We start from the raw sequence: 24,690 nt of genomic DNA, 5'->3' as shown, positions 1-24,690 counted from the left end.
ATACTCATATAAGTAGATATAAAATAGATCTTTTTGGTAGGAAGGGGAACTAGCACCTTGAGGGTGCCATAGCCAGGAAAGACTTCATTCCATACAGGAAGTAGAACTTGAACTGAGCTTTGAAGGAGGCTTTGGATTCTAAGACACAGAAGTGAGAGGATCTAAGCTTGGGAAACAACCTATATAAAGGTAGAATTGGAAATGGGATGCGGACGGCAGAATAATAATATTTAATAAAGTAGGAAGAAGCCTGTTGTTGCAGGGCTTTAAATGCCAAGCAGTCTATTATTATTTGATCCTAGAGGTAACAGGGAGCCATTGATGCTTCTTGAGCAGAGCAGTAACATGCTGAGACTTATGTTTTTGGCATATCACTCTGGCAGAGGAGAAAGGAGAGACTCGAGGGATGGAGTTTGCAATTATGAGGCCATTGCAACAATTTAGGCAAGAAGTGATTAGAGCCTTCATGAGTGGAGAAAGGGGATGATTCTAACTATTTGGGAACTTTTCTAGAGAAAATAACCTTGTTTGTTACTTTGCTACTGAGAATCTATCACATAACTCCAAAACTGAGTTTACTTCAATGGATAATCCTTCTGACCCAATCTCCTAGCCCACAAATTCATACTCTTTCTCTGTAGTGTAAGCAGCAGAACTCAACCTACACTTCCTTTTTCCCTCCTCCTCCGCCCCTTATGGATAGCAGATATCCAAACAAAACCTTCGTCCCACTCCACATGTTCAGTATTCAAATCAGAACCCCATGAGCTAACGGGCCAAATGTGCTTAGGCTGCAGATTTCCTGTATTTTTAGACACGAATGCAGCCAGCACCAGTGAATAACATAGATTTAAATGGCAAACAGATCAGATTTCCGAGATTGGTGACTGATGTTTGTCACTATAAGCACTTTTGGAGGGACACTTTTATAGATGGTGGCTGCTGCTTGTGGTCCCAGCTTGGACCTCTAGGCAGGGACACCACTCATGTCAGACTCACTTGCTTCAATGAAAACAAATTCAGTTGGGGGAAAAGATCATGATTTCCTATTGTTTGTGTCTCTCATGTTGGGCTAAATCTACCTCTTCTGTACGTCACTTCCTCACCCAATCAATATACCTTCTTTTTAAAGTAAAGTTTTATTGATAGTTTTTGTTCTTAATATCATTTCCCTTTCCCAGTGAATCTTCCCTTACCCTCCCAGAGAGTTTTCCCTTATAACTAAAAATTTAAAAAAGCAAAAAAAAAAACCAAAAAAACAAAACACTACTTCAGCAAAACTAACACATTGAAAAGGCCTGACATTCTCCTCTGGAAAGCAATGGAAGGAGGTGCTTTCCCAGATTTCCTTTGAGACTTCAGTTGGTTAGTTATAATTTCAGAGCATTAAATTTCATATGTTAATATGGTGGTTCAGTTTACTTTGTTGTCATTGTGTATATTGTTTTCATGTTTATGCATCAGTTCTTCTACAGCCCAGTAGTATTCTATTACATTCATGTACCATAACTTGTTTAGTCATTCCCCAATTAATGGGCATCTACGTTGTTTCCAGTTCTTTGCTGTTACAAGAAAAAGTTAAGTGTATATGGGGCTTAAAAAAAAATCATTGGCCTTCTTGTGGAATATGTCTTTCAGTGGAATCTCTGGGTCAGTGGATGTGGATATTTTAGTCTCTCTCATCATGTATTTACAAATTGGTTTCCAAATGTTTGGACCGTTTTTTCAGCTCCACCAATAGTGCATTAGTGTGCTCGTCTTTCCACTACCCCTCCAATATTGACCAATGATTCCCATCTTTTGTCATCTTTGTCACTTTGCTGGGTGTAAGGTTACTTTGATTTGCATTCTCTTACTATTAATGATGTAGCATTTTTTCATGTGGTTGTTAATAGCTTGCAATTCTTTTTAGAAATATTTGTTTGTATCTTTTGACCACTTATTTATTGAAGAATTAGTGTTTGGTCTTATGGATTTCATGCCATATTTGTTCATTTCAAAAGTCTAAGCTTCTTCCATGAAAAATCCTATTCTGTCATTAATCTTCAGTGAAATTGATGTTTAAACCATAACTATTTGTTTATCTTAGGGGCCTCTCTTGAAATTTCGGTACTTTAGTTCAGATTGTAGGCAGAGTTAACTTTGCCACTGAAGCAGCTACCAGGCAGGAGATATCTAAGCCTTGGTTAAGACTCCTATGCAGGTGTGAGGAAATTTGGCATTTTAGGCAGGCCCATGACATGTTTGAAACAAGGGCCGCTTAAGTCATTGGACTAAACAGAAGAACAGGTGTGAAGGAACCTGGTTTCTATCACTGATATTCTGGTTGGCTCTCAAACCAGCCAGTTGTCTACTATCTTCCTTAGGATGATTAATGTAATAACCTGCTTCTATGAATTGTTGTGAGGAATAAGCATTAACCAGCTGGAAAGCCCCCAGTGAACCCAGTGTGTGAATATGAAGTAGCAGAACATCGTGAGGACAGCTGTGCCGAGCTGACAGCTAAGCTCCCTCATCTGCCAGGTCTTTTTCTCATTTTCTGTAGCTTTAGGCAGCACATCCCAGATCATAATCCCAGGTGAGGATTAACCAAAATTTACTTGGCTCACCAGAGCCTAAGGGGTGGATCTTTCAGCTTGTCTGTGGGTGTCCCACAAATGGGGAAGGGCTGAAACCAGACTCTATGATTCTTACTAGCATACTAACTTGATATTTCAAGCCAAATGGTTTAATCCTTATATGTGACATTCTCCCAGGATTCTCACCTTGGTTTATAAAGGGGGAATGTGGAGGGGAATGTTTTCTTTCTCCATCCTTATTGCTGATTCAGAATTTGGAGCTAGGAAGGAACCTTAGAAACTGTCTGATCTGGGGCCTCTTAAAATTTTTGTGTGTTTGGCAGCCAGGTGAAGCCCTTCTCAGAATATTTTTTTGTTGTTGTCTACATTCATAATTGAAGGAAATATTAAATTTCAACTAGAGATTAGTGAAGATAAAGTTGGAATTTTATTTCATATCCAAGTTCATGGACCCTCTAAAATCTATGTGGATTGAGAAATTTCTCATCTAATCTTATCAATTCCATCATTGAAATTAAGGTCCAGAAAGGTTAATGATAGCTAATAAGCCTATCACTGTATCCACCTCCATCCCTTATCTGCCAAGTTAGGTTATCTTGTCTGGGATCACAAAGGAGGCTGAGTAGGAACTCAAGTGCATTACTCTTTCCACTATATCACACTTCCTTCTCAGTGCCATGCTCAGTTTTGAGCATGTAGCACTGTTTCATCAGATATAATTTAATATGGCTCATTCCATTCAGGAAGCATTCTATTCACATGCTGTTCTAGGACATTTCGACATTCTAATGTTCATGGTGTTGCTTGAGAATTTTGATTAAGAACACACTTGGATTCACTATCTGACAATCTCAAAAGAGTTAGCAGTGTGTTACTCTTATTATTATTATAATGAGTTTTAATTAAGTAAGAACTACCAGTCTCTTTTCTTTACCCGTATACTTGAGGACATTGCTTGGTAGATACTGACAGAGGACAAATGTTAAGAGAATGTTTCATACTAAACACTGGAACTCCTCAGGAGATTCTGGTAGAATTTCTAGCAAATACAATTGTGGTCTCTTAACATACTAGTGTCAAACCAAAAAATGACCTTTGATCTGGTTTCCTAGCAACAGAGGTCAGTGGTCTTTAGAGACTGTAAAGGAGGGAGAAAGACTTAAAAATTCCTAGAAACAGAGGCTCTCTTGGGGGCAGTTTTAAAACTTTGTCTGTAGATGTAGAGGAAAATGACCTAGCCAACTTTCAATTTAGAAAATGTGTTTTGTAAACCAGCTGTTATCCCATTCTTATGTGTATGTGTGTAGACAACACATCTAACATGCAGTATATACAACTTAGCCAGTGTTTCTTTCTTTTACCACTGATTAAACTAAAGTTAATGCTACGGAGAACACATGGAAGGTATTAGAGAGAATCATGAAATGCAGTGCTTTATAAACACTAACTTATATTGGCATGCTTTCCCTTGCTCCATTTCTTTTCGATCAAACTATGCACACCATATAGCATAGCACCCAGGGACCCTTTGGGTCCATGCTTTTTTATTCTCTGCCTTTTATTTCCTACCCTTTTCCAAGAAGTAGCATCAATGAGTCAACATGGTCTAGTCAGAGAGCTTGAGACTTGGAGTTAGAAGATCCAGGTTCTGATCCATCTCCAGCAGAGATGTGGGATGTTTCATATTCTTGAATCTCAGTTTTTTCAGCTATGAAGTAGGGATGATAACACACTGTCTTCTTCACAGCTTGGTTGTAGGGAAAGGATTTTGTAAGTGTTAAAGTGCTTTAGAAATGTGAGTTGTTTGTTATTTTAATAACAGAAACCGACTTTGCATAGTAGAGGACCATAGAGGAAGTCATAAATTAGAACTGGAAGGAATCTTTCCTGGTCAACTAATCCAACCCCCTCATTTTCCAGATGAAGAAACTGGGGTTCTCTCTAATAATGGCTATTTAGAATGTCCATTTTAGTTACCATTTCTATCTACTTCCCTTCTAAATCTTTCCCAGAGCTATTATTAAGAAGCAAGTTTGAGTTTTGCATTCCCTTTTCCTTCTTCCTCCGTGTCTCTTCTTTCTCTGCTTTCTTTCTCTTCTACTTTCCCTTCTCCATTTCTTTCTCTCCCCCCTTTCCATTACTATGAAATATCCAAGGAGGTGGGTAAGGGAGGAAAAGAAGGAGACCTTGAATAATATACAAACCAGAAAATCAAACTCTCTCCCTCATTTATTTTTAAGTTTACTTACATATGTACGTAGTGTTTCCCACCTCAGCAGAATGTAAGCTGCTTGAAGGCAAGTAATGTTCTTGAATAATCAGTCAGGGGTTGAAAATTCTCCTCTTTAACAGACAAGAAAATGCTATCATTAATCTTGCTGACATTTGTCATTGCATTGTCAGATGAAGAGGAATTAGACAAGAGCATGAGTAAAGCAGATTTGTTTGTAGCAAACGTTTTAGGCTCTCTTGTGTACCTCACTGTGCTAGGTACTGGTGGCGATAAACAGTTCAGACAAGGCAGGGTCCTTGCCCTTTCTATTCACAGTATTACATGGAAAAGGAATTTTGTTGTTCAGTTGTTTTTCCAGTCATGTCTAACTCTGTGACCCCTTTGGGGTTTTCTTGACAAAGGTGCTAGAGTGGTTTGCCATTTTCTTCTCCAGCTAATTTTACAAATGAGGAAACTGAAGCAAGCAGGGGTAAGTGACTTCTCCGTGGTCACATGGGTAATAAGTGTCTGAGGCCAGATTTGAACTCAGGAAAATGAAATTTTGCATTTCAAGAAGTAGACTGAGATCTGGGCAGCTATTCAAATTCCGTTAACTTCTGATTATCCACACTTATAAAAGGAAGCTGAGTCAATGGTGACGCAAAACAGGAAATCATCTCCTGTCACTGTGGTATGGGTCCTGGGGGAAGTATCTCTGGATCCTGATCTACCTGGAACAGTGGAACATTTGAATGGAAGGTATAGCATCCCAGCTTTTAATCTGTGGCCATTATATCCAGCAAGCATCTATTAAGTGCCTTCTGTGTACAAAGCACTTTATACAAAAAAAAAAAGAAATGAAATAATTGCTGTCCTCCAGTAGTTCCCTAGTCCTTACTTGTTTGAGCTCCAGAACCCCATGTCTAATTAGTTATATGACTTCTCTACCGAGATGTCCCACTAGCATCTTAATGCTGTATACATGCCCCCACAATTTTACTCTTCCTCCCTCAACCTAAACTTAACTGCTGTGGGGCTGTCTTTGACTTTCCCCTTTCTCTCACTTCTGTAGTCAGGCAGTAACCATGTCCTGTTGATTTCATTTGTCCATCATGCCTTGAATACATCCCGTCCTCTTTCTTGCCACTGCTACCACTGAAACAAACAGAGTTAAGTGACTTGCCCAGGGTCACACAGCTATAGTAAGTGTCTGAGGCCAGATTTGAACTCAAAAAAATGAGTTTTCCTTACTCTAAGGCCAGCATTCTATCTACTGTGCCACCTAGCTACCGACAGTATATCATTAGATTCAGTGTAAAGGAAAACTAACAGTCAAACCCACCCCAAACCAGAATGGACTTCCTCATGAGGTAATGTGTTCCCTATCGTGAGTCTACTTATCGTGAGTTTTCTAAAAATGATTCAAATTCAGGTACGTCTTGGGCTAAATTTCTGAACTCCTTTGCAGTTCTGAAATTCCGATTCTGTATTTTGTGTGGTGGGAAAAAGGAAGAGGACTCTAATGATAAGCCTTTGTTAAGTACCTACCTTATGCAGAATCCTATATGAGATCCCCGATCTCAAGGGGCTTATATTTTCCTGGGAGAGAAGCAAAGTGCCTCCTGGCCAAGCCACAGATGGGGTAAACACACCCTGAATCCACAGTGCAGAGCAGACTAGGCCTCCTTTCTGGTGGGTTTCCCTGCCTCAGGCCTCTCCTCACTCTAGTCTCCATTCCACTGCCAAAGTGATTCTTGTAGGCCTGACCATGTTACCCCCTCTATTTACTAAACTCCAGTGACCCCTGGATCTAATCTAAAATCCTCTTCTTTTAAGTTCTTTCACAAACTTGCCCCTGCCTACTTTTCCAATCTTCTTTCCCTCTTTGTATTCTACAGTCCAGTGACACTGGCCTTTTTGCCTTTCAAATGACACTCCATCCCCCCCCCCCCCCCCCCCCTTCCCCCCCTTGTCTCTCATGCTTTGGATGCTGTTCCTTCTGCCCTCCCTGCTTCTTTCAGCTCAAATCCTGCCCCCAGCAAGGGGACTTGCCCAGCTGCTCTATCCCCTACCCCTACTGATTGTGCCTTACCAGTTTTACCTCCCATCATCCTCTGTATATTTTGTTTGCACATAATTTTTTGCATGTTGTCTCTCCTATTAGAATGTGATATCAAAAAAAAAAGTGAGCTCCTTGAGGCCAGGGTCCATACATATTTTTTGCTTTTCAGATAGTAAGAACTTAGTAAATGCTTGTCAAGTTGACAGATTTGTTTGTACCTCCATGAGGACATGAAGGTACACATGTCTGGTCTTTTCTCCATTGGCTTTCTTCTCCCCCTGTGATGAATGTTGTTACCAGCTATCATGAGAAGATGAGGAGGGAAGAAAGGCTTTTAGTCTGGAGAAAGCCATAAATTCTCTCCCCTACTATTCAAGGCACAGCATATTCAGCTGCTCCTAGAGGCTTCAAAATGTCAGGGGAGCCAAACACGCAAGTCTGGGGCTTCAGCAAGAAGGTGTGGAAATTGGCAGCTCTTTCTGAAAAGAAGGTAGCTCGGGAGGCCTGGGTTTGGGGTGTATTGGAAATAGGATGAATTAAAATGCATGTACTTCAACCCTGAAGGAGCCTTGCCTCATCAGTGCTATAAAAAGCCTTTTCCCCCGGACTGTTATTTGAGTCTTGACTGTGATGTTATACTATATCCCTATGGTTGCAGGCCCTTTTTAAAGTGGATACTAATTGTTACTTTGCTAAATGTGGTTCAACGAATAGCTCTCGGCTCCAGAACTTGCCAACTGGTTCTGTTTATCGTTGTTTGCTCTTCTTGAGTTGAAGCTAGTTTGCTCTTCAGAGAAATGTACAGTAAGATTTGTCTTGAGTCCAAGCCTGGCAACTCTCCACAAGCCATTGGAGGGTGGGGAAGGGGGTAGGGCGGAGTAAGTAGTTTGAAGGAAAATCACAGGCTGAACTAAGCACTTTGGTACATAAGTAAGTAAAGATTAATTTGTAAGGAGTTTGAGATGGCAAAGGATACAGTTTGTGGATACAGAAGAGGGCTAGTTTTAGGACCTGACTAGCCATGGCACCTTCATATTTCACAGCAAGGAAAAGAAAGGATTCTGGGCTGTGTTTTTCTATGGACCTAGATAGAGTTCCATCTCTTAGGCAAAAGTTGAGGCCCAGATATGTTTTGTCCTTGGAGAACAAAGAAAGTTTTATGGCATAGGTCTGTCTCTATTTGTTTTCCCTGCTCAGGAAGAAGACGTGAATGGCAACTCATACATACATATGCATTAAGTGCTTATATGTGCCAAGAACTGTGCTAAGTGAGCTGTGGGGATCCAAGTAGAAAAAGGGAGACAATCTCTGTCTGTAAAGAGCTCACCCTCTTCCTTGGGGGAGACAACACATAAAAGGACCCTGTACGTGAACGATAAATGGAAAGGCTTTGAACATCTGGCCAACCACTAGGGTGAATGGCAGTATCCAAGGGTCCTCGTCACTAGGTCAGACAAGAAGATAAAATGCACGTTTTTCTGTCTGTCCTTGAAAACTCTTCAAAATCTTTTTCCAGTTTTTCCTCCTAGACCAGTTGCACATGACTCTCCATCATGGTCTCTATGTTTCAAGTGGACTAGCCTATACACTATAGGGCATCTCTTGCTTGTGTGTATTTGCACAGACTGTCCCGCCCTGTGTGGACTGTTTTCCTTTCTCCTTTCAGCCTTGTAGAATCCCTAGCTTCCTTCCAGGTACTACCCTCACCAGGAGGCCCCTCAGTTATTACTGGTCTCCCCTCCTTGAGATCTCTTTGTATTTACTCTCCATAATTTCTGTTTGCTTCTCTGAGTCCTTGTTGTTCCCACCCTTATTCCTGCTAGCAGATTGTAATCCTTGAAGGGAAGAAATCTTTCATTTTTGTCCTTTTATAAAGCTTCTACCACAGGGCTTGGCACATAGTAGGGCACTCAACAAATGTTTGTCACCAGAGAAAGTGGGAGTTGGTGGTATTGAAGGAGGTTGACTGGTCCCATCAGAATCCATGAGCTGACCTTGTAAGTCAAGCTCTCCTTAGGCCTCCTGAGAGAAGTTATCCTTTTAGCTAGATGAGATTTAAACATCTCCCATCATTCCCCACCCATTTCGAAATTCAACAACCGGCCTTCTTAAACTTCTTCCACTTGAGACCCTTTTTCTTATTTAGGCAGCGTTCATTGGCATTGTGTGGCCTGAGGGCATGCACAGTGCAAAGTGCATATGCTTTGTGCTCAGAACCAAGGCTGAAGTGAAGTTGCACGATGCAGTGTGGACAAGCGCTGCCAGAAACACCTTGGATTCAACATGTGTTTGATTTTTAATTAATTTTTGGTGATTGCGTGTTCAGAAACCTTTTACTGTTGCCAAGAGGGTCTCAACCCACAGTTTAAGTAACACTGAGTACAATGGAAAGAGAATTAGACAATCAAGAGTTGGGTTGGAATCCTATCTCTTGGCAAGTTACTTAAGTTTTTTGGGTTTCAATTCCCTCTTTAGTAAAATGAAGAGATTGGACTAGGGAAGGGGAACCTGCGACCTTGAGGCCACATGGACTCTCTAGGCCACCCAGCTAGGTGGCACAGTGAATAGAGTGCCCAGCTTGGGGTTAGGAAAACTCATCTTCCTGAGTTCAAATCTGGCCTCAGGCACTTACCAGCTGGGTGACCCTGTGCAAGTCACTTAGCCTCTGTTTGCCTCAGTTTCCTCATCTGTAAAATAAGCTGGAAAAAGAAATGGCAAAGCACTCCAGTATCTTTACCAAAAAAAGGCCAAATGAGATCAGAAAGACAGACATCACTGAAACCACTTAACAACAATTATGTCTATTTCTAACTAATTTCCTTCTGATCATGTCCACTCCCACTCTCCATTCAGTAAATTTCAATAGATCCCTATCAACTGTAGGATCAAACACAAATCCACTCTTAACATTCAAAGCCTTTGATAACTTGGCTCCCTTCTACACTTCCAGGTTTCTTACACCTTACTCACTTTAATGTACTCTTCAGTGCAGTGACACTGACCACCTTGCTCTTTATCATACAAATCATTCCATTTTTCCATTTGGTACATTTTCACAGGCTGGTCCCCCAACCTGGAATGCTCTTCCTCTTCTTCACAGAATTCTGGCTTCCCTAGTTTCCTTCCAGTCCCAACTAAAATCTTACCTTCTATAAGAAACCTTTCCTGATCTGCTGCCTTGACCCTGAGATTATCTCCAATTTATTCTATACGTAGTTGTTTGTAGGTTGTTTTCGCCATTAAACCGAGCTCCTTGACAACAAGACCTATCTTTTGCCTTTCTTTGTATCCCCAGCGCTTAGTACAGTGCATGGCACATAGTAGGTGCTTTTTGACCTATTTATTCCTTTAGCTTTAAAAACTACTTGCAGGGGCAGCTAGGTGGCACAGTGGATAGAGCACCAACCCTGAAGTCAGGAGGACCTGAGTACAAATGTGGCCTCAGACCAAGCACTTGACACTTACTAGCCATGTGACCCTGGGCAAGTCACTTAACCCCAATTGCCTAAAACAAACAAAAACAAGAACAAACAAACAAAACAAAACAAAAAAAAAAAAAACTACTTGCAGTACAAGATGAAGTTTTCTCTTTCTTGTGGCCTATGTTATTTTGTAACTAGCAAATTCCTGTCTCTATTCTGCATAAAGATATTCAGTGCCCTTGAGAAACACTGCTCCCTTTCCAGTTAGGCTGGGATCCAGTTTTTACTTTACAATTAGAAAGCAGTTGGTCTCTTGACTTTTGAAGACTCATTCTCTTCACCTAGTATACAACCAACATCTATTTTTATATATTATATATTTCATTTATTTATAATTAAATATTTCCCAATTACATTTGCATTTTAAACCTTTTTATAAATTTTGAGTTCCAAAATCCCAACCTGCTGTTTGATAAGACAAGCAATATGATATTGACTGTCCATATAAAGTAATGTAAAACATATTTTGTATTAGCCATATTGCAAAAGAAAACATACTCAAGTTAGGCCTCCCTGGGGAGCCCTGATCTGTGGTGCTCTGGTGAGAGGGGCCATCATTAGAGGTGCCTCCCCTCTGGAATTAAGGAGAGCCACTATTCCAAGAGCCCAAGCCACAAGCATCCTGAGAATACTCTTCCTCCAGCACCAGAGACTTAGGAAAAAATATGTATACGATGATACCTATCTTAAGCAAAGTTATGAAGGATACAAAGGCTATTATAGCCAAGGCCAAGGGGACTCAGAGTATTATTACTGTGGTCGTGGAGAGGCACAAGATTCTTATGAAGCTTATGGTTAAGATGATAGAAATGGCACAGGACCTCCCTGAAGGCCTGTCCAGCTAGGCCAGTGAAGGGGTCATACAGAGAGTATCCACATAGAGGTTATTAAAACAACCATGAGGGAAAACTATCAATTAAGAGCAAAGTTGTTACTGATTTCTTATATTTCCCAAGATTCCTGTTGCTTTACCCATGACAAGTAATTGTCTAAATGTTTTTCTTCGTGATTCCCTTCTTCTCCTCCCTTCCTCCATCCTGATCCTACATTCTCGCTTCTATATATAGTATTTTAAAATTAGTTAAAATAGATTTAGAAATACCAAATTAATTTAAGTGTGTAGATGTTTTTTTCTTTGTTTAAGTATAAATACAACTGTAGCTTTTATAATAAAAACAGAAGTTGAGTTTAAAAAAAAAAAGAAAACACACATACACATCCCAAGAGAAATAAAGTGAAAAAAGGGTGCTTTAATCTACATGAGTTCATTAGTTTACTTTCTGGAGGTAGATAGCATTTTTTCGTCATGGGTCCTTTGGAATTATCTTAGATCATTATTTTGATTCTTTCACACAACATAGCTGTTACTGTGTATAGTTTTCTCCCGACAACCAGCATTTATTAAGAGTCAGCTCTCTGCAGGGCCTTGTTCTTGGCACTGGTAGAGGATGGAGTGTGGGAAAGGTAATGCAAAATATGATCCCTGCCCACAAGGAGTGTACAGTCTAGTTAAGAAGATTAGATTTTTTTTTCTGTTTTTCTTCTGCTCTTTTGTTATATGGCTGTGTGTCATGACGTATAACAGTTTCCAAACAACTGGAATTAAGGTTCCCCAAAGGACAACAAATGCCTGGTATGGTGGAGGTGAGCAGGCTGCCCCCTATTTCAAAAAGAGAATTATTTAGGAAGAAAACACACATTTATTAAATCCATGTCTGCCAGGCACTGTGCTGAGCACTTTACATTTGATCCCATTTGATACTGATAACAACTCTGGGGTGTAGATACTATAATTATCCCCATTTTATGTTTGAGGAAACTGAGGCAAACCGAAATTAAGTGACTTGTTCATGATCACACAGCTATTGAGGATCTGAGGCTGGGTTTAAACTCTGGTTTTTCGGACTCCAGTCCCACCGTTCTATCTGCTGTGCCACCTAGATACCTAGAAAAGGCAAAAAAAAAAATTTGCATCAGACATGCATGAGTGGTAGAAAAGATTGTAAGGATAAATGGTAAATGTGAAGGATGACTGATGCCTGCACGTTCTTTTAGTATCCTGGTGATGTCAGAAGTATGTTTGAAAAAAGGCCTCCATGTGTTGTGGGCATGGGTGAAAGTCACACAGAATAGGTTGCAGTGTGAATCGCTGGAGACAACGCTCAGATTGATAAGACTTGAGATCTCTTTGAGTGTTTGAGAAATGCAATAAGCCGCAAACACAGATGAGCCACAGTATTACATGGTAAGTGCACTAAAGAGTTACATGAGAACTGTTCTAGGCCAAGAGATGTATTCAACCATGAGGACTTTTTTTTTTTTTAAAAGAAACACAACCTCTGAAAGCAATATAGAGGTAAGGGTGAAAGTATCAAGCGATAGACAGGCTCACCTCAAGAGGAGAGAATGATTTTATTTTATTTTACTTTTAATCATTTATTTTTCTCTCTTTTATTTTTTTTAGACCCCAAAACAGCTTCTGAAACAGAAGTGGATATCTGTGCGGAGTGGGAAATAAAGACTATTACTAGTGCACTGAAGACTTACTTAAGGTGAATCTTTCCAGTCTGTCTTACTTCTGTTGCTGTGCATGTGGGAAGAAATATATTCATCCTATGAAGAGTGCCTGGGTGGCTGTTTAAGATCTGGAAACAGTTCTTGCATTAATACAATCAGTTTCTTTGGTCAAACCAGTAGTGTAAATTGCCAGGCAAATCCCTGCTTCAGGGTAGGGATGGACTTATTTTTATTCTTATATCTCCACAACCTAACATAGTGCCCTGTGTGTAGTAGGCTCCTAGTTGATGTTTGTTCAGTGGTACCACAGACCTTAGGAGTTGGGTCAGTAAGCATTTGTTAAGTTTCTGCTGTGTGCTAGGCGCTGTGCTAAGAGCTGAGGATACAAAAAAAGGCAAAAACCAATTCCTGATCTCAACAAATTCACAGTCTAATGGGGGAGATGAAATGCAGACAGTTATGTATAAGCAAGGTATGTAGAAGATAAATTGGAGATAAGCTCAGAGGGAAGACACTAAGATTAGGGAAGACCAGGAAAAGTTTCCTGCAGAAGGTGGGACTAATGCTGAGATTTGAAGGAAGCCAAAAGAATCAAGGAGGAAGAGAGTTCCAGGCATGGGATTAACCAATGAAATTTACTGCAGCTGGGAGATAGTTGTGTTTAAGGAAACAGCAAGGAGGTTACTGGGTCGAAGGGAATGGGTTGGGAGGTAGAGTAAGGTATGAGGAGGCTGGAAAGGTAGGTTGGGACACGATTATGAAAAGTTTAAAAAGTCAGATGTTATATTTTATATTTGATTCTGAAGGTGATAGAGTAGTCAACTCAGAAGGATAAACAGGTTTAAAAGGAAAAAAAAGCTCATTTTGGGGTAATGGGAGTTCAAAGTGCCACCCTCTTAAAAATATCCTATTATTAACTGAAAATGTGAAGAGAGTTCAGGTCTAGGAATAGATATTTGGGAGTTCCCTAAGAGCAGGTACGGTATAACCTTTGTTTTAATATCCTTAGCACCATGGCCAGTATGGCCCAATAAATGATACTGAATTAATGTGGACTTGTTCTTTACTGGATGGGGTTGCCAACAGTATACAGTCCAGGGCAGCTTCAAGAGAAAATGTACCAGATAAGACAATTTTATAGAAAGGATGCTGTGATAAAGTGTGTCCCTCTGAACCAATCTCAGAAGAAATTTCCCATTATAGAATATTTTAATGTTGATACAGGGTTTACCTTACTTTGTGAAGTAGATCATGAGCATTAGTGTCCTTATTTTCAAGACCTACGACTTGCCCAACATCAGAGGGAGCATTGGAACCCAAGTCTCCCAACTCCCTATCCGGCACTCCATCCATCGCACTGGGATGCCTTTCAGGGGAATGGAAGAATTCTTTATTATGATAGGCTCAGAGGGAGTCACTCAATTTATACCAGACCATGCTGTCCTTTTTTATTTGTCATTTCTAATGAGCAAAACATCATTGATGCTTATTCTCACGTGAAGGCACATGGTCATCTCTAAATTGGCATTCTGATGGAGAGAAGGCATCACTATCCTAGATGTGATATTTCTTCCCCAGGTCTTTGAATAATGGTACTAGGAGTAGGTGGCAGATTTACCTCTTACCCATTCGATAAAGAAAGCCTACATGGAGGGTGTGAAATATATAGTAGGATTGGGAAGGATATGTTCTGGCGTGTGGGGTTTCTAAATGCAAAAAAAAGGCCTGAAGCCATGGTTAGCATAACTGGACAATCAAGCCAATTAAAGATACGCCGGACTTGTGCAAAAAGAGCTGACAACTGAATAGAAATTGGTAGTGATCACTCCTGTTTGCCAGCCCTTGCTACGTCTTTTATCATAGGTTTTTAGATTTAGAACTCAAAGGGTCATCAGAGTCCATTAGTTTTAACCTCCTCATTTTGAAGATGAAGAAGTTGAAGCCCAGAAAAATTAAGCCATTTAGCCAGCATATTTCCTGTTCATCTTGTATATAGTTTACTTTGTATATATTTGTTTGCATGTTGTCTCCCTCCATTAGATTGTAAGGTCATTGAAGGCAGGGACTGTTCTTTTGCAGATAGTAGGTACCTAATAAATATGTATTGATTGATTGATCAAGTCTAACCCATGCCTGTAAAAGAATCCCCTTAATCAGAATACGTTCTCATCCAATGTTTGTTTAATGCTCTCCCACGAAAGGAAACTCCCTACCTCCTATGGCAGTCTTTTCCACCTTTGGATGACATTGTGAGGAAGTTTGTTCCTTATGGGAAGCCTAAGTTTGATTTTTTTATACCACTCACTTGTCGCTTCCAGTTTTACATTCTGGGGCAAAGCAGATTAAGTGGAGTCTCTATTTCACAAAATAACCTTCTGAGTTCAATAGCAGCTGTCATATCCTTATTCCAAGCCTTCTCTTTTCCAAAATAAACATCCCTGATTCCTATGCCATAGATTATTAATGATTCTGGTTGCCCTCTTATACATGCACTTTAGCGTAGTGATGTCCTTAAAATGCAGTGCCATGACCTAAACATGATATGTGGGACATGAAGACCCTTACCAATAAATTCAGGAGACTCAGATGTAGCAAAGAGAAGGATTTCTTTATTAGCTTTCTCGAGAAAGGGCACCCTCCGTCCACCTAAAATGACTCTGGTGGAAGAGTGCAAGGGTGTGCTCAGCAAAGAAAGATTATTTAAATCCCTAACCTCAACTCCTCCTCCCTAACCCCCTTCCTCTCAGCTCGTTGGTGCAAGCCTCGAGGGCACAATCTGTTCTCGGCAATCTACCCCAGCAATAGAGAACAAAGACAGTTTCACAAACTTGCCAGGAGACAAGGAAAGGTGGGAAGTTTTTGCAAGAGTAAGCAGTTTGGGAAGGGGGCATCTGCTAAAGTACAGGATGTGTTGAAAAGCATGTTTCTTTACAAGGTCAACGGGCTGCAAATGTTTCAGTGGAATTAAGAAACGATTAACTCTTTGAGGAGGCTTCACTCCTGAGAGATCATCAGAGATCATCTCTATCAATGATATCTCCAATGTGGTCTGATGAAGTCCTCCTTATTTTGGGGGGGGGAGGGGGGGAGTTGGAGAGGGCTATTGCCTCTTAATATATTTTTTCCTTTTTTTTTTTTTCTTGATGAGGCAATTGGGGTTAAGTGACTTGCCCAGGATCACCCAGCTAGTTAAGTGTAAAGTGTCTGAGGTCAAATTTGAACTCAGGTCCTCCTGACTCCAAGGCCAGAGCTCTATCCACTGTGCCACCAAGCTGTCCCGCCTCTTAATATATTACAAAGCACATTCCAGGGAACTTTTTGAAGTCATAATGTGAGAGTAGTTCAGGCAGCAACCAAGAAAATGGCAGTATAAGTAAGAAGCATCCACCTGTGAGAATATTACATAATCAGAATCAGGAAAAACAATACATAGTTTGATGGAGAGACTTAAGTATAGGTTAATATAAATGACTTGAAAGTATTTAAAACTGAGACATCTTTGTAGGCTGTAAGGAAAAATCTAATAATATTAACAACAATTCTTATTAAGCATAGTGCTTTAAGGTTTATAAAATATTTTTCGCATGTTATGTAAAATACATAATACTTTGTTAAGCACAGTGCTTGAGACACAGGTAGGTACTTAATGTTTATTGATTGATTGATTGATTGATTGGTATATTATCCAACTTGAGCCTCATAGCAGTCTTTTGAGATAGATACTGTTATTACCACCATTTTACAGAGGAGGAAACTGAGACAGACTTTAAGTGACTTGATCAGGGTCATATAGCGAAGAAAGTATCTGAAGCTAGATTTGAACTGATATCAACTTTGCTGCACTCAGCTTGCTACATCCCCTAGCTGCCATGCATAACATAGAATCTTTGCAGGCACATAAAAATATATCGTTCAGCTTAAAACTAAGACCTGGCCCCAAGTCCCAGGTTTGACATTTATCAAGCTGTGTGGCCCTGGGAAAGTCCCTTAACCTTTTAAGTCTCAGTGGCTTCCTTTGTCAAGTGGGAGTAGTAATACTGGTGCTCTTTACAAGATTATTGTGAGGATAATTCTTTGTAAACCTTAGCTTTTATGTGGGTCTTTTATAATTGATTTATAATTTTTATAAGTTATATAAATTTATAAATTATTATATGACATAATATATTATATAATAATGTAACAATATATTATAATTAATGTGTATTATAGATAATATATATAAATAATATATATTTTTATATATAAATTTTATAAGTTTTATAATTGATTTACTTGGTCTCATATATATATCTATATATATCTTCATAAACCTTTATATGTATGTGAGGAGCTACTGCTATCATCATCATCATCATCATCATCGTTTCCTATTAGAAAACACCTCCTTTTTCGTATTTCTTCTTGACTTTTCCTTGCTGCCAAACTGATGGGAAGAAATTAGTCTTGATTTAAATGGAGGTAGTGAAAAATGTTGAACTAATTGTCTTGTTTCTGCATCATATTTAACGGGCTCTTGTGTTTGTGGCCTTGTCAGGAAAGCACTTGAGTTGTGCTCGAATTCTCTACCCTCTCATTTCTTGTCATGAGCATGTAGAAAAATTGAAATGGGTATTAGGTCATTTCAAGAAAAGAGAAAAGCTGGTGGGGGTGGATCCTAAAGGCACGTTAGGATTCTTCTGGTCAGATAATATTGTTGAGTTTCTATTGTTTCTCTGGGCTGTTTTTGCCCTAGGAAAGATCATGCTATGGAGATAATGTCTCAGTTGCTGTTAGGTGAAGATTGATTCTTTTGTGATAAAATTTATCTTTTTGGTCTCTTTGTGTTTTCCAGAATGCTCCCTGGGCCACTCATGATGTACCAGTTCCAAAGAAGTTTCATCAAAGCAGCGAGTAAGTTTAAATGTTGTTACAATTTTGAGGAGGTGGAGAATAGCAGAGACTTTTTTTTTGAATTTTGAAGAAAACATTATATTCAAAATTGCATCATCTGTCCCCTGGTACACTGCCCCTAAACTATGCCCATGTAGATGCTAACAAGCCTGTGGTATACAGACTCAGACTTAAGATACTGCTGCCGGAGGAGAGAAACAAAGCTTTGATTGCAAATTCTAGTTACTGAATTTCTAATGACTTCGGTTTTTCCAGCCAGAGCAGCACTTTACAGAATGAATCAGACACTGCGTGTTACGCAGATCGAGCCTGGGATGCTTTTCCATAAATATGACACCCGTTATATAACTTCATAGGTCTTATTCCATCAGATCTTCCATTCACAGCTTATGATCATTCTTTGGATGTCCCATACAGGTCCCTAGCATCATGTTACTGGTATAAAAAGTACATGGGGATTAGGTGCAAGCCATTCCTAGTACCCTGGAATCTGGCTGTGTGGAGTAAGTGAGTGGAATGTCGGTAATGGAGCCTTCAGATTCATATCAGATAAAAGTCTGGCCTGAATTGTCAGCATACAACATTACAGCATCAGCAGCTCATACAGCCCTCTGGTTTTAAAATTCATTGATTTGCCAGCTTCTAGGGGTAGCCATTCTCTTTCCTACACAGAAGAGTCATCATTGATTCGTCTTTTGCTTCTTCACTATTTTGAGGCAGCATGAAATGGTAGATACAGTTAGGAAGATCTGGGTTCATGTAGTAGCTGTGTGACCATGGACAAGTCCTTTAACCTTTTGAGTGAGCTTCAGGCAACATTCCCCAGCCATATCAATCAGTAGGTAATTTGCTGTGTGCCACGCACTGTGTTTAAGAACAAAAACAGACTCTGCTCTTGAGGAGCTTACATTGTGTCTGCTTGTTTTCTCCTCCATTGGATTGATTTTTGTTCCTTTTAATTTTTTAATATTCGTTTTTTAAATTTTGAGTTGCAAATTCTCTTCACACTTCAGCCCCTCCTCTACCCATAAAGAAGGCAAGCAATGATGCTCATTATACACATGAAGTCATGTAAAACATTTCCACATTAGCCATCCTCTGTTAGATTGTGAGCTCCTCCTTTTGCCACTGTGTCTGGTACACAGTAGGTACTTAATAAATGCTTATTGATTTGACTGGTGGACTGGAAGTTATAGATAGGTTGTGATTTGTGTGAGTGGGCTGATAAAATAATAGGTGCTTTTTGTATCTTGACTTGGATCCCTGTTCTATCTGTGTGTATTCATTGCAAGAGAATCAAGAAGAAAAATGCTTGAGAGGTCTCATCCCCTATGAACTGTTTCCTGAAAGGCAAAAGAAAGAAACAGGTAGATAGGAAGAAATGAATTAGGAGTCAAAATGGGATTGCACTGGACCTTTCTCAGAGGAATTCCAAGTAACCATTCTCTGATTCATTCTAACAGCCCTATAAATAGCCCAATAACTCAGGGCATAGTGAATGACATTGCCCTGTTTAATAGTAATAACTCACTCTGTCAGTGCCTTAATGCTTAAAAAGTGCTTTCCACGTAACCCAATGAAGGAGGGGAGTGTGAGCAATTTGATCCTCCTTTTGCAAAATAAGAATCAGAGAAGTTATAGGATTTCCCCTAGAGTCACTCTAGATTGAAATTCATATCCCTCCTGACTAAGTTCGGAATTCTTTCTGCCACACAACATTGCCTGTCCTTCATAGAGAAAAACAGTGATAGGCCCGAGAAAAGATGGCAGAACAGGGATTAAAACCAAGTTTGGAGGAAGGAATTGAATTCCTAATTCTTGTTGCCTTGGTTATAACAAGCTGTTTGCTGCCCGTGCTTTGAAGATAATTCAACACTTCCTACATCTTCGCTAAGGTTGTATTGAGGTGATATTTTGATATATGACACCCTCACAATGCTCATGCTAGTTTGTTTACCACTTAACCCAGTGCATAAAGTTCCTTGCGTCTGTAAAACTAGCCATGTGAGAGAGATAGCTATTCCTGGTTTCTCCCCTACAGCTATGAGTACAGTTGACTACTGCTTTTTATGTTATTGTTTTTCATTGTCCTAACTTGAGTCATATTCATCATGTTACTCCATGTTACATCGTAGGGCCTTCCTGGTTTAAAAGAGGATAATAAAGACACTTCTTCAACCTTTCTAACCTAAACCTATCCTTAGGACAGGTAGGTGGCACCGTAGTGCACAGAATTCCTGCCAGGCCTGGAGCTAGGAAGACCCATTTCCTTGAGTTCAAATCTGACTTGGGACACTTATTAGTTATATGACCTGGGCAAGTCACCCACTGTCACCAAGACTAGTTCAGCTTTGACACTGATGTTTTACACCCTTCTGTTTCAGAGTTAGAGAATCAAGAGTCTCGCATCTCAGAAATCCATGCCCTTGTTCATCGGCTCCCTGAAAAAAACCGGCAAATGTTACAGTTACTCATGAACCATTTGGCAAAGTAAGTTTTATAATTGATTTCCATGGTCTCTTATTTTTCTTTTTGAAAGTTTGTTTCTTTTCAATTTGCCTTTTTTAGTTCTGCCTACTTGCTTAGACGCAATAGTCATGTTGAATGGTAAAAGAGTGTGTGTGTGTGTGTCTGTGTGTCTGTGTGTGTAATATGTATATAAAATAACTGGAACATGATGGGAAGAAGGACATGAGTTGTATGGTCTTCACCAGAAAGACTAGACTATTCCCACAAGGCCAAGTTATTGGGTAGAATTTCTAAGGGTGATAAGCCATTATGACTCCTCCCATAAAAATTCAGAAGGGGAAGTAGACATCCCTGGACTGGGGATCAGGAAACCTGGGTTCTAGACTTGGCTTTCCACCAGCTAGCTACATGACATTGAGTTGATTAACCACTCTGCTTCAGTATCTTCTTCTGTCAGATGGAAGTCATAATACCTGGCCTGCCTAATCTTATAAGCTGGTGAGTATCTAATGAGATCAGAGTGGTGAAGAGAATAGAACACTCTCCATATATCAGTGGATTTTTGTTGGACAAATGTCTAGTTACTGTCTTGGGTTGAGGAAGGCAAATGGCTTAGTGAATATAGTGCTGGACTTGGAGTTCAAATCCTGCCTCCAGTTCTTACTTGTTTTATGACCCTGGACATGTTATTTAAGTGCTCTATGCCTTTGTTTCCTCATTTCTAAAATAAGGGGATTTAAACTCTGTGGCCTCCAAGGTCCTCTCCAGGATTGTTTTCTGTGATTCTGTGCACCCAACCTGGTTTTCCTTACTTGGGTTTCTATTTTTCATGCCTTTAATGCTATGAGAATGTGTCACAGAAGACCTGATAGAATCCCATTCTTTTTCCCAGGCCTCCTTTGGCTAGGGTGAAATGTTCTGAAGGGTGACAGGGAGCTTAGAGAGGCCAGTCACACACTGAGCAATTAGTTCCTCAATTTTCTGGGTGCCCTTCTGACAGCCTACTGGACAGAATGGCTTTTGTGTTTGACTAGGAGGACTTATGCCTCAGAGATTTAGTTCCTTCGTGGGGATAAGCTGATATCCTACCGAGGCAGAATGAGCTGGTATTGAGATTTCTGTGAAATGCTTGACTTTACCTCCTGGAAAGAGTGTGTAAGTGTTACCATAACAATTTCCATGTGTTTGAATTTAAAAGCAGGAAAAGCCCTGTGTGCTCAGTGAGAAGCAATAGGGAGGGTTCAAAGGCAAGTGCTCTTCTGGCCTGGATTACATGTTCAGGAATAATTAGGAAACCTACTAGAGATATACAAGTTAGCAGTGGGAATCCTGCCTTCTCTCCTTACCCCCCAACGCCCCCTCCCCCAAGTGAAAAAAAAAAAGGGAAATGGCTGAAGAATCCTGAAGAACTGGACTCTAAAATTTCAGATGTTTTTTTGATGATCGTTTTGTATCTGTATTCCTTTTTGTATCTGTTCCTAGAACTGAAAACTGGGTTTAGAGTTTGATCTCGACACTGCACGTGCATAAGAAGGAGGGTGCCCAAGGAAGAGGGAGATTTCAGGTAGAGAAAGCAGCCAGTTATTTGCAAGGAATCTCAAGACCATTGTGTGACTCTTAGGCATTAAAGACATCTCTGGGCCAGCTGAGAGCAGCTGGAGGAGATGGGAAAAGAACCAGCTGGTAGAAGAGTCTCTGTTCAGTTGAAGAATTTGGGAGAACTTGGGAGGAATGGAGACTGGAAGAAGTCAATGCTCCAGCACAGGGCACAGAGCCTGTATCCGATTTTCCTTATTATTAAATTGTCCCCAGGAATGTTAGGAATCAAAAAAAGAACACTCAGTGTGAAGTTTGATGAACAAAATTTGTTGGGTAGTCAGTTTGTTGGAACTTTTCCTCCTCTCCACCCTGTGGATCCCAGCTTCCATTAAAGTCAGTTTGTCCTTGTCCATGGACCAAGGATCATGGCAGCTGTATGATCTTGAGCTGCAGCTGTGACCTCGATTGTTTGCCTGAAACCAATCCAAACTAGTTTTGTTACTTTTAAAGAGTATTTCTGAGGTATATTATTCTGTTTGCCTGGTATTTTTTTCCTATCATTATTCCTCTTTCCCTTTCCATGAGTTTTTTTGTCATTCATGTGTTCAGTAGAACATGCCATCATTAGAAATTCTGTGTAATGAAGGGGGCCCAGAAGCCAGTTATTCCAACATATCCTTTCTATTATCCTGCCTCTGCTTGCAATATAGTATTGTGGGAAGATCACTGGTCTTGGAATCTGGAGAGACATGGGTTCTAATCCTGGCTTTGATACTTAACCAACTAACTCTTTAATAAAAGCTTGTTGACTGACTGACCACCAACTCTGTAATCCTGAGCCAGTCATGTAACTTTTCTGGGCCTCGTTTTAATCACCTACAAAATGGGGACAGATAATCTTTGTGCTTGCTGCCTTTCAGGGATGTTATGGAGAAAATTCTCATTATTTGGAATTTTTTTTTTATATTATGTTGAACTCTCCTCTTTCTCTCCCTTTCCCTTCCCTGAAAGGTAATAAATAGGTAAGAAATGTGAGGCTCAGACAAGAATAACTTGTCCACAATTGGATGGTGGGTGATCAGTCAACCAACATTGACTAAGCACTTAAAAGTCTCTTCCTCTCTCTGTCTCCCCTATTACTTCTAGAGCTGGCAAAGATATTTCAAGATTGGCATCACATCCCAGCTAATTCTCAAAATTTTTCAAGGTAGACATTCCTGTTTTCCTTTAGATCATCAAATTGTATGATTTCCCATGTACGTTGTTGTCACCTTCTGGTTGTTCTCTAGCCTGTCTGTCTCCTTCCTAAAATGGGCACCCCCAAAAATGAACATCATCTTCCAGTCGTGGTCTGAGCAGGGCACAGGACAACATGGAACTTCATCCTTCACATCTCGGACCATAGGATTCTGTTCATGTTCATTAGTGTTTTTGATTACCACATCACATAGTTCATTTAGAGCTTAAAGACAGCTAAAACCTTCAGTTTTTGTTTTGTTTTGTTTTGTTTCACATCCATTTCTTTCTAAGTACATCTTAGTAATAACAACAATTCACATGCACATTAATTTGAGGTATATGAACTCCATAACAATATCCCTACAGATTAGGTAGTGTGAGTGAACATTATTATCTCCATATGGAATGTAATCTTCTTGAGGGCAGGGACTATTTCGTTTCTTGTCATTGCAGGAGGAGTTTCAGCAATGCTCATTGATAGATTGATCTCAATTTTACAGATAAAGAAAATGAAGTTTATAGAAGTTAAATGTCTTACTCATTGCAGCCATATAGCATATGTACAGTGGGTCTTGGGCCCAAGTGTTCTGACTCAGAATTTAGTGTCCTGTCCTGTATACCAGGGGCAACTAGGTGGCATAGTAGATAGAGTGCTGGTCCAGGAGCCAGGAAGACTCGTCTCCTAAAGTCCAAATCTGGCCTCAGACACTTGCTAGCTGTGTGAACCTGGGCAAGTCACTTAACCCTATTTGCCTCAGTTCCTCATCTGTCAAATGAGCTGGGGATGGAAGTGCCAAGAAAACCCCAAATGGAGCCACAAAGAGTTGGACACGACTAAAAGCAACAAATATCTTTCAATCCTACAAATATGAAATGTTGTATGCACTTTGCAATGAGGTTACAACAACCAGACCACCATGCAACATCTCTTATCTAAATGTGTTTTTGTGCAGTTGATTGTATGGGACTTTAAATTTATCTCTATGAAATTTTATCTTATTTGTGGATATTTGTGGAAATTTGTGGAAATTTATAGTACAGGAAAGACAGACAACAGACTAAAGACCACAGACCACAGTATGAGTGAGAGGCAGAGCTGGAGTTAAAAATCACAGTTTCCCAGTGTAATTTTTAATACTATGAAAGTTGAAATCCATGAGAGATTGTATGAGGTGAAAGCTGATGACTTGTTCTGTTTTTCAATTAAGACTTATTTTTAAAGAATTCCTTTTTGTGTCTACTTTGCAGCTTTCTGTCTTTATAAACTCCACTACCCTTGCATTCCATTCCAGTATTGAGATTAAGGTGTCTTGAGACAAGGGGATCTGTGCATTTCTTTGCAGTTTTCTGAAGCTAAGATTCTTACTGGAATATGCCTGAGTTATCATGCCTCCAAGTAACTACTTTCATTCCTAATGATCCACTTTCTTTCAAAGTTCCAGTCTCAGTGTTAGTGTTCTACTGGAAAGCATGCCATATTGACTTTCCTCATTACTGAGGATTTGCCCTATGGTTATTAAACTTGTGGTTCAAAGGAAAAGAAATTTAGTGTTGTGTATTTTGAAAAGGAATATTTTGAAGCACTTTCTAAAGGCCATTTCCTTTAGCTGCAGAAGGAGTTTTAAGACATGTTTAATCCCAAGAAGTATGTTCAGGAGAATAAGGCTTTGGAGGAAAAAAGAGCATGTGCGCGCACGC

At 39.9% G+C, this 24,690-nt stretch overlaps 1 protein-coding gene across 1 annotated transcript in view; it reads left to right on the top strand.

Annotated features, from left to right (window-relative positions):
• ARHGAP26 (Rho GTPase activating protein 26) overlaps positions 1–24,690 on the top strand; it is a 516,697-nt gene that overhangs the window by 309,516 nt on the left and 182,491 nt on the right. Inside the window, exons 15-17 of the mRNA XM_027841739.1 lie at positions 12,800–12,887; positions 17,687–17,745; positions 20,130–20,235. Coding sequence (XP_027697540.1) covers positions 12,800–12,887; positions 17,687–17,745; positions 20,130–20,235 — 253 coding nt within the window. The remainder of the gene's footprint in view (positions 1–12,799; positions 12,888–17,686; positions 17,746–20,129; positions 20,236–24,690) is intronic.

This window comes from Vombatus ursinus, unplaced genomic scaffold (genome assembly GCF_900497805.2).
Source record: "Vombatus ursinus unplaced genomic scaffold, bare-nosed wombat genome assembly UNPS02014863.1, whole genome shotgun sequence".
NCBI lineage: Eukaryota > Metazoa > Chordata > Mammalia > Diprotodontia > Vombatidae > Vombatus > Vombatus ursinus.
Note: the sequence above shows the minus strand (reverse complement) of the source record. Positions and strands in the feature narration are given on the sequence as shown.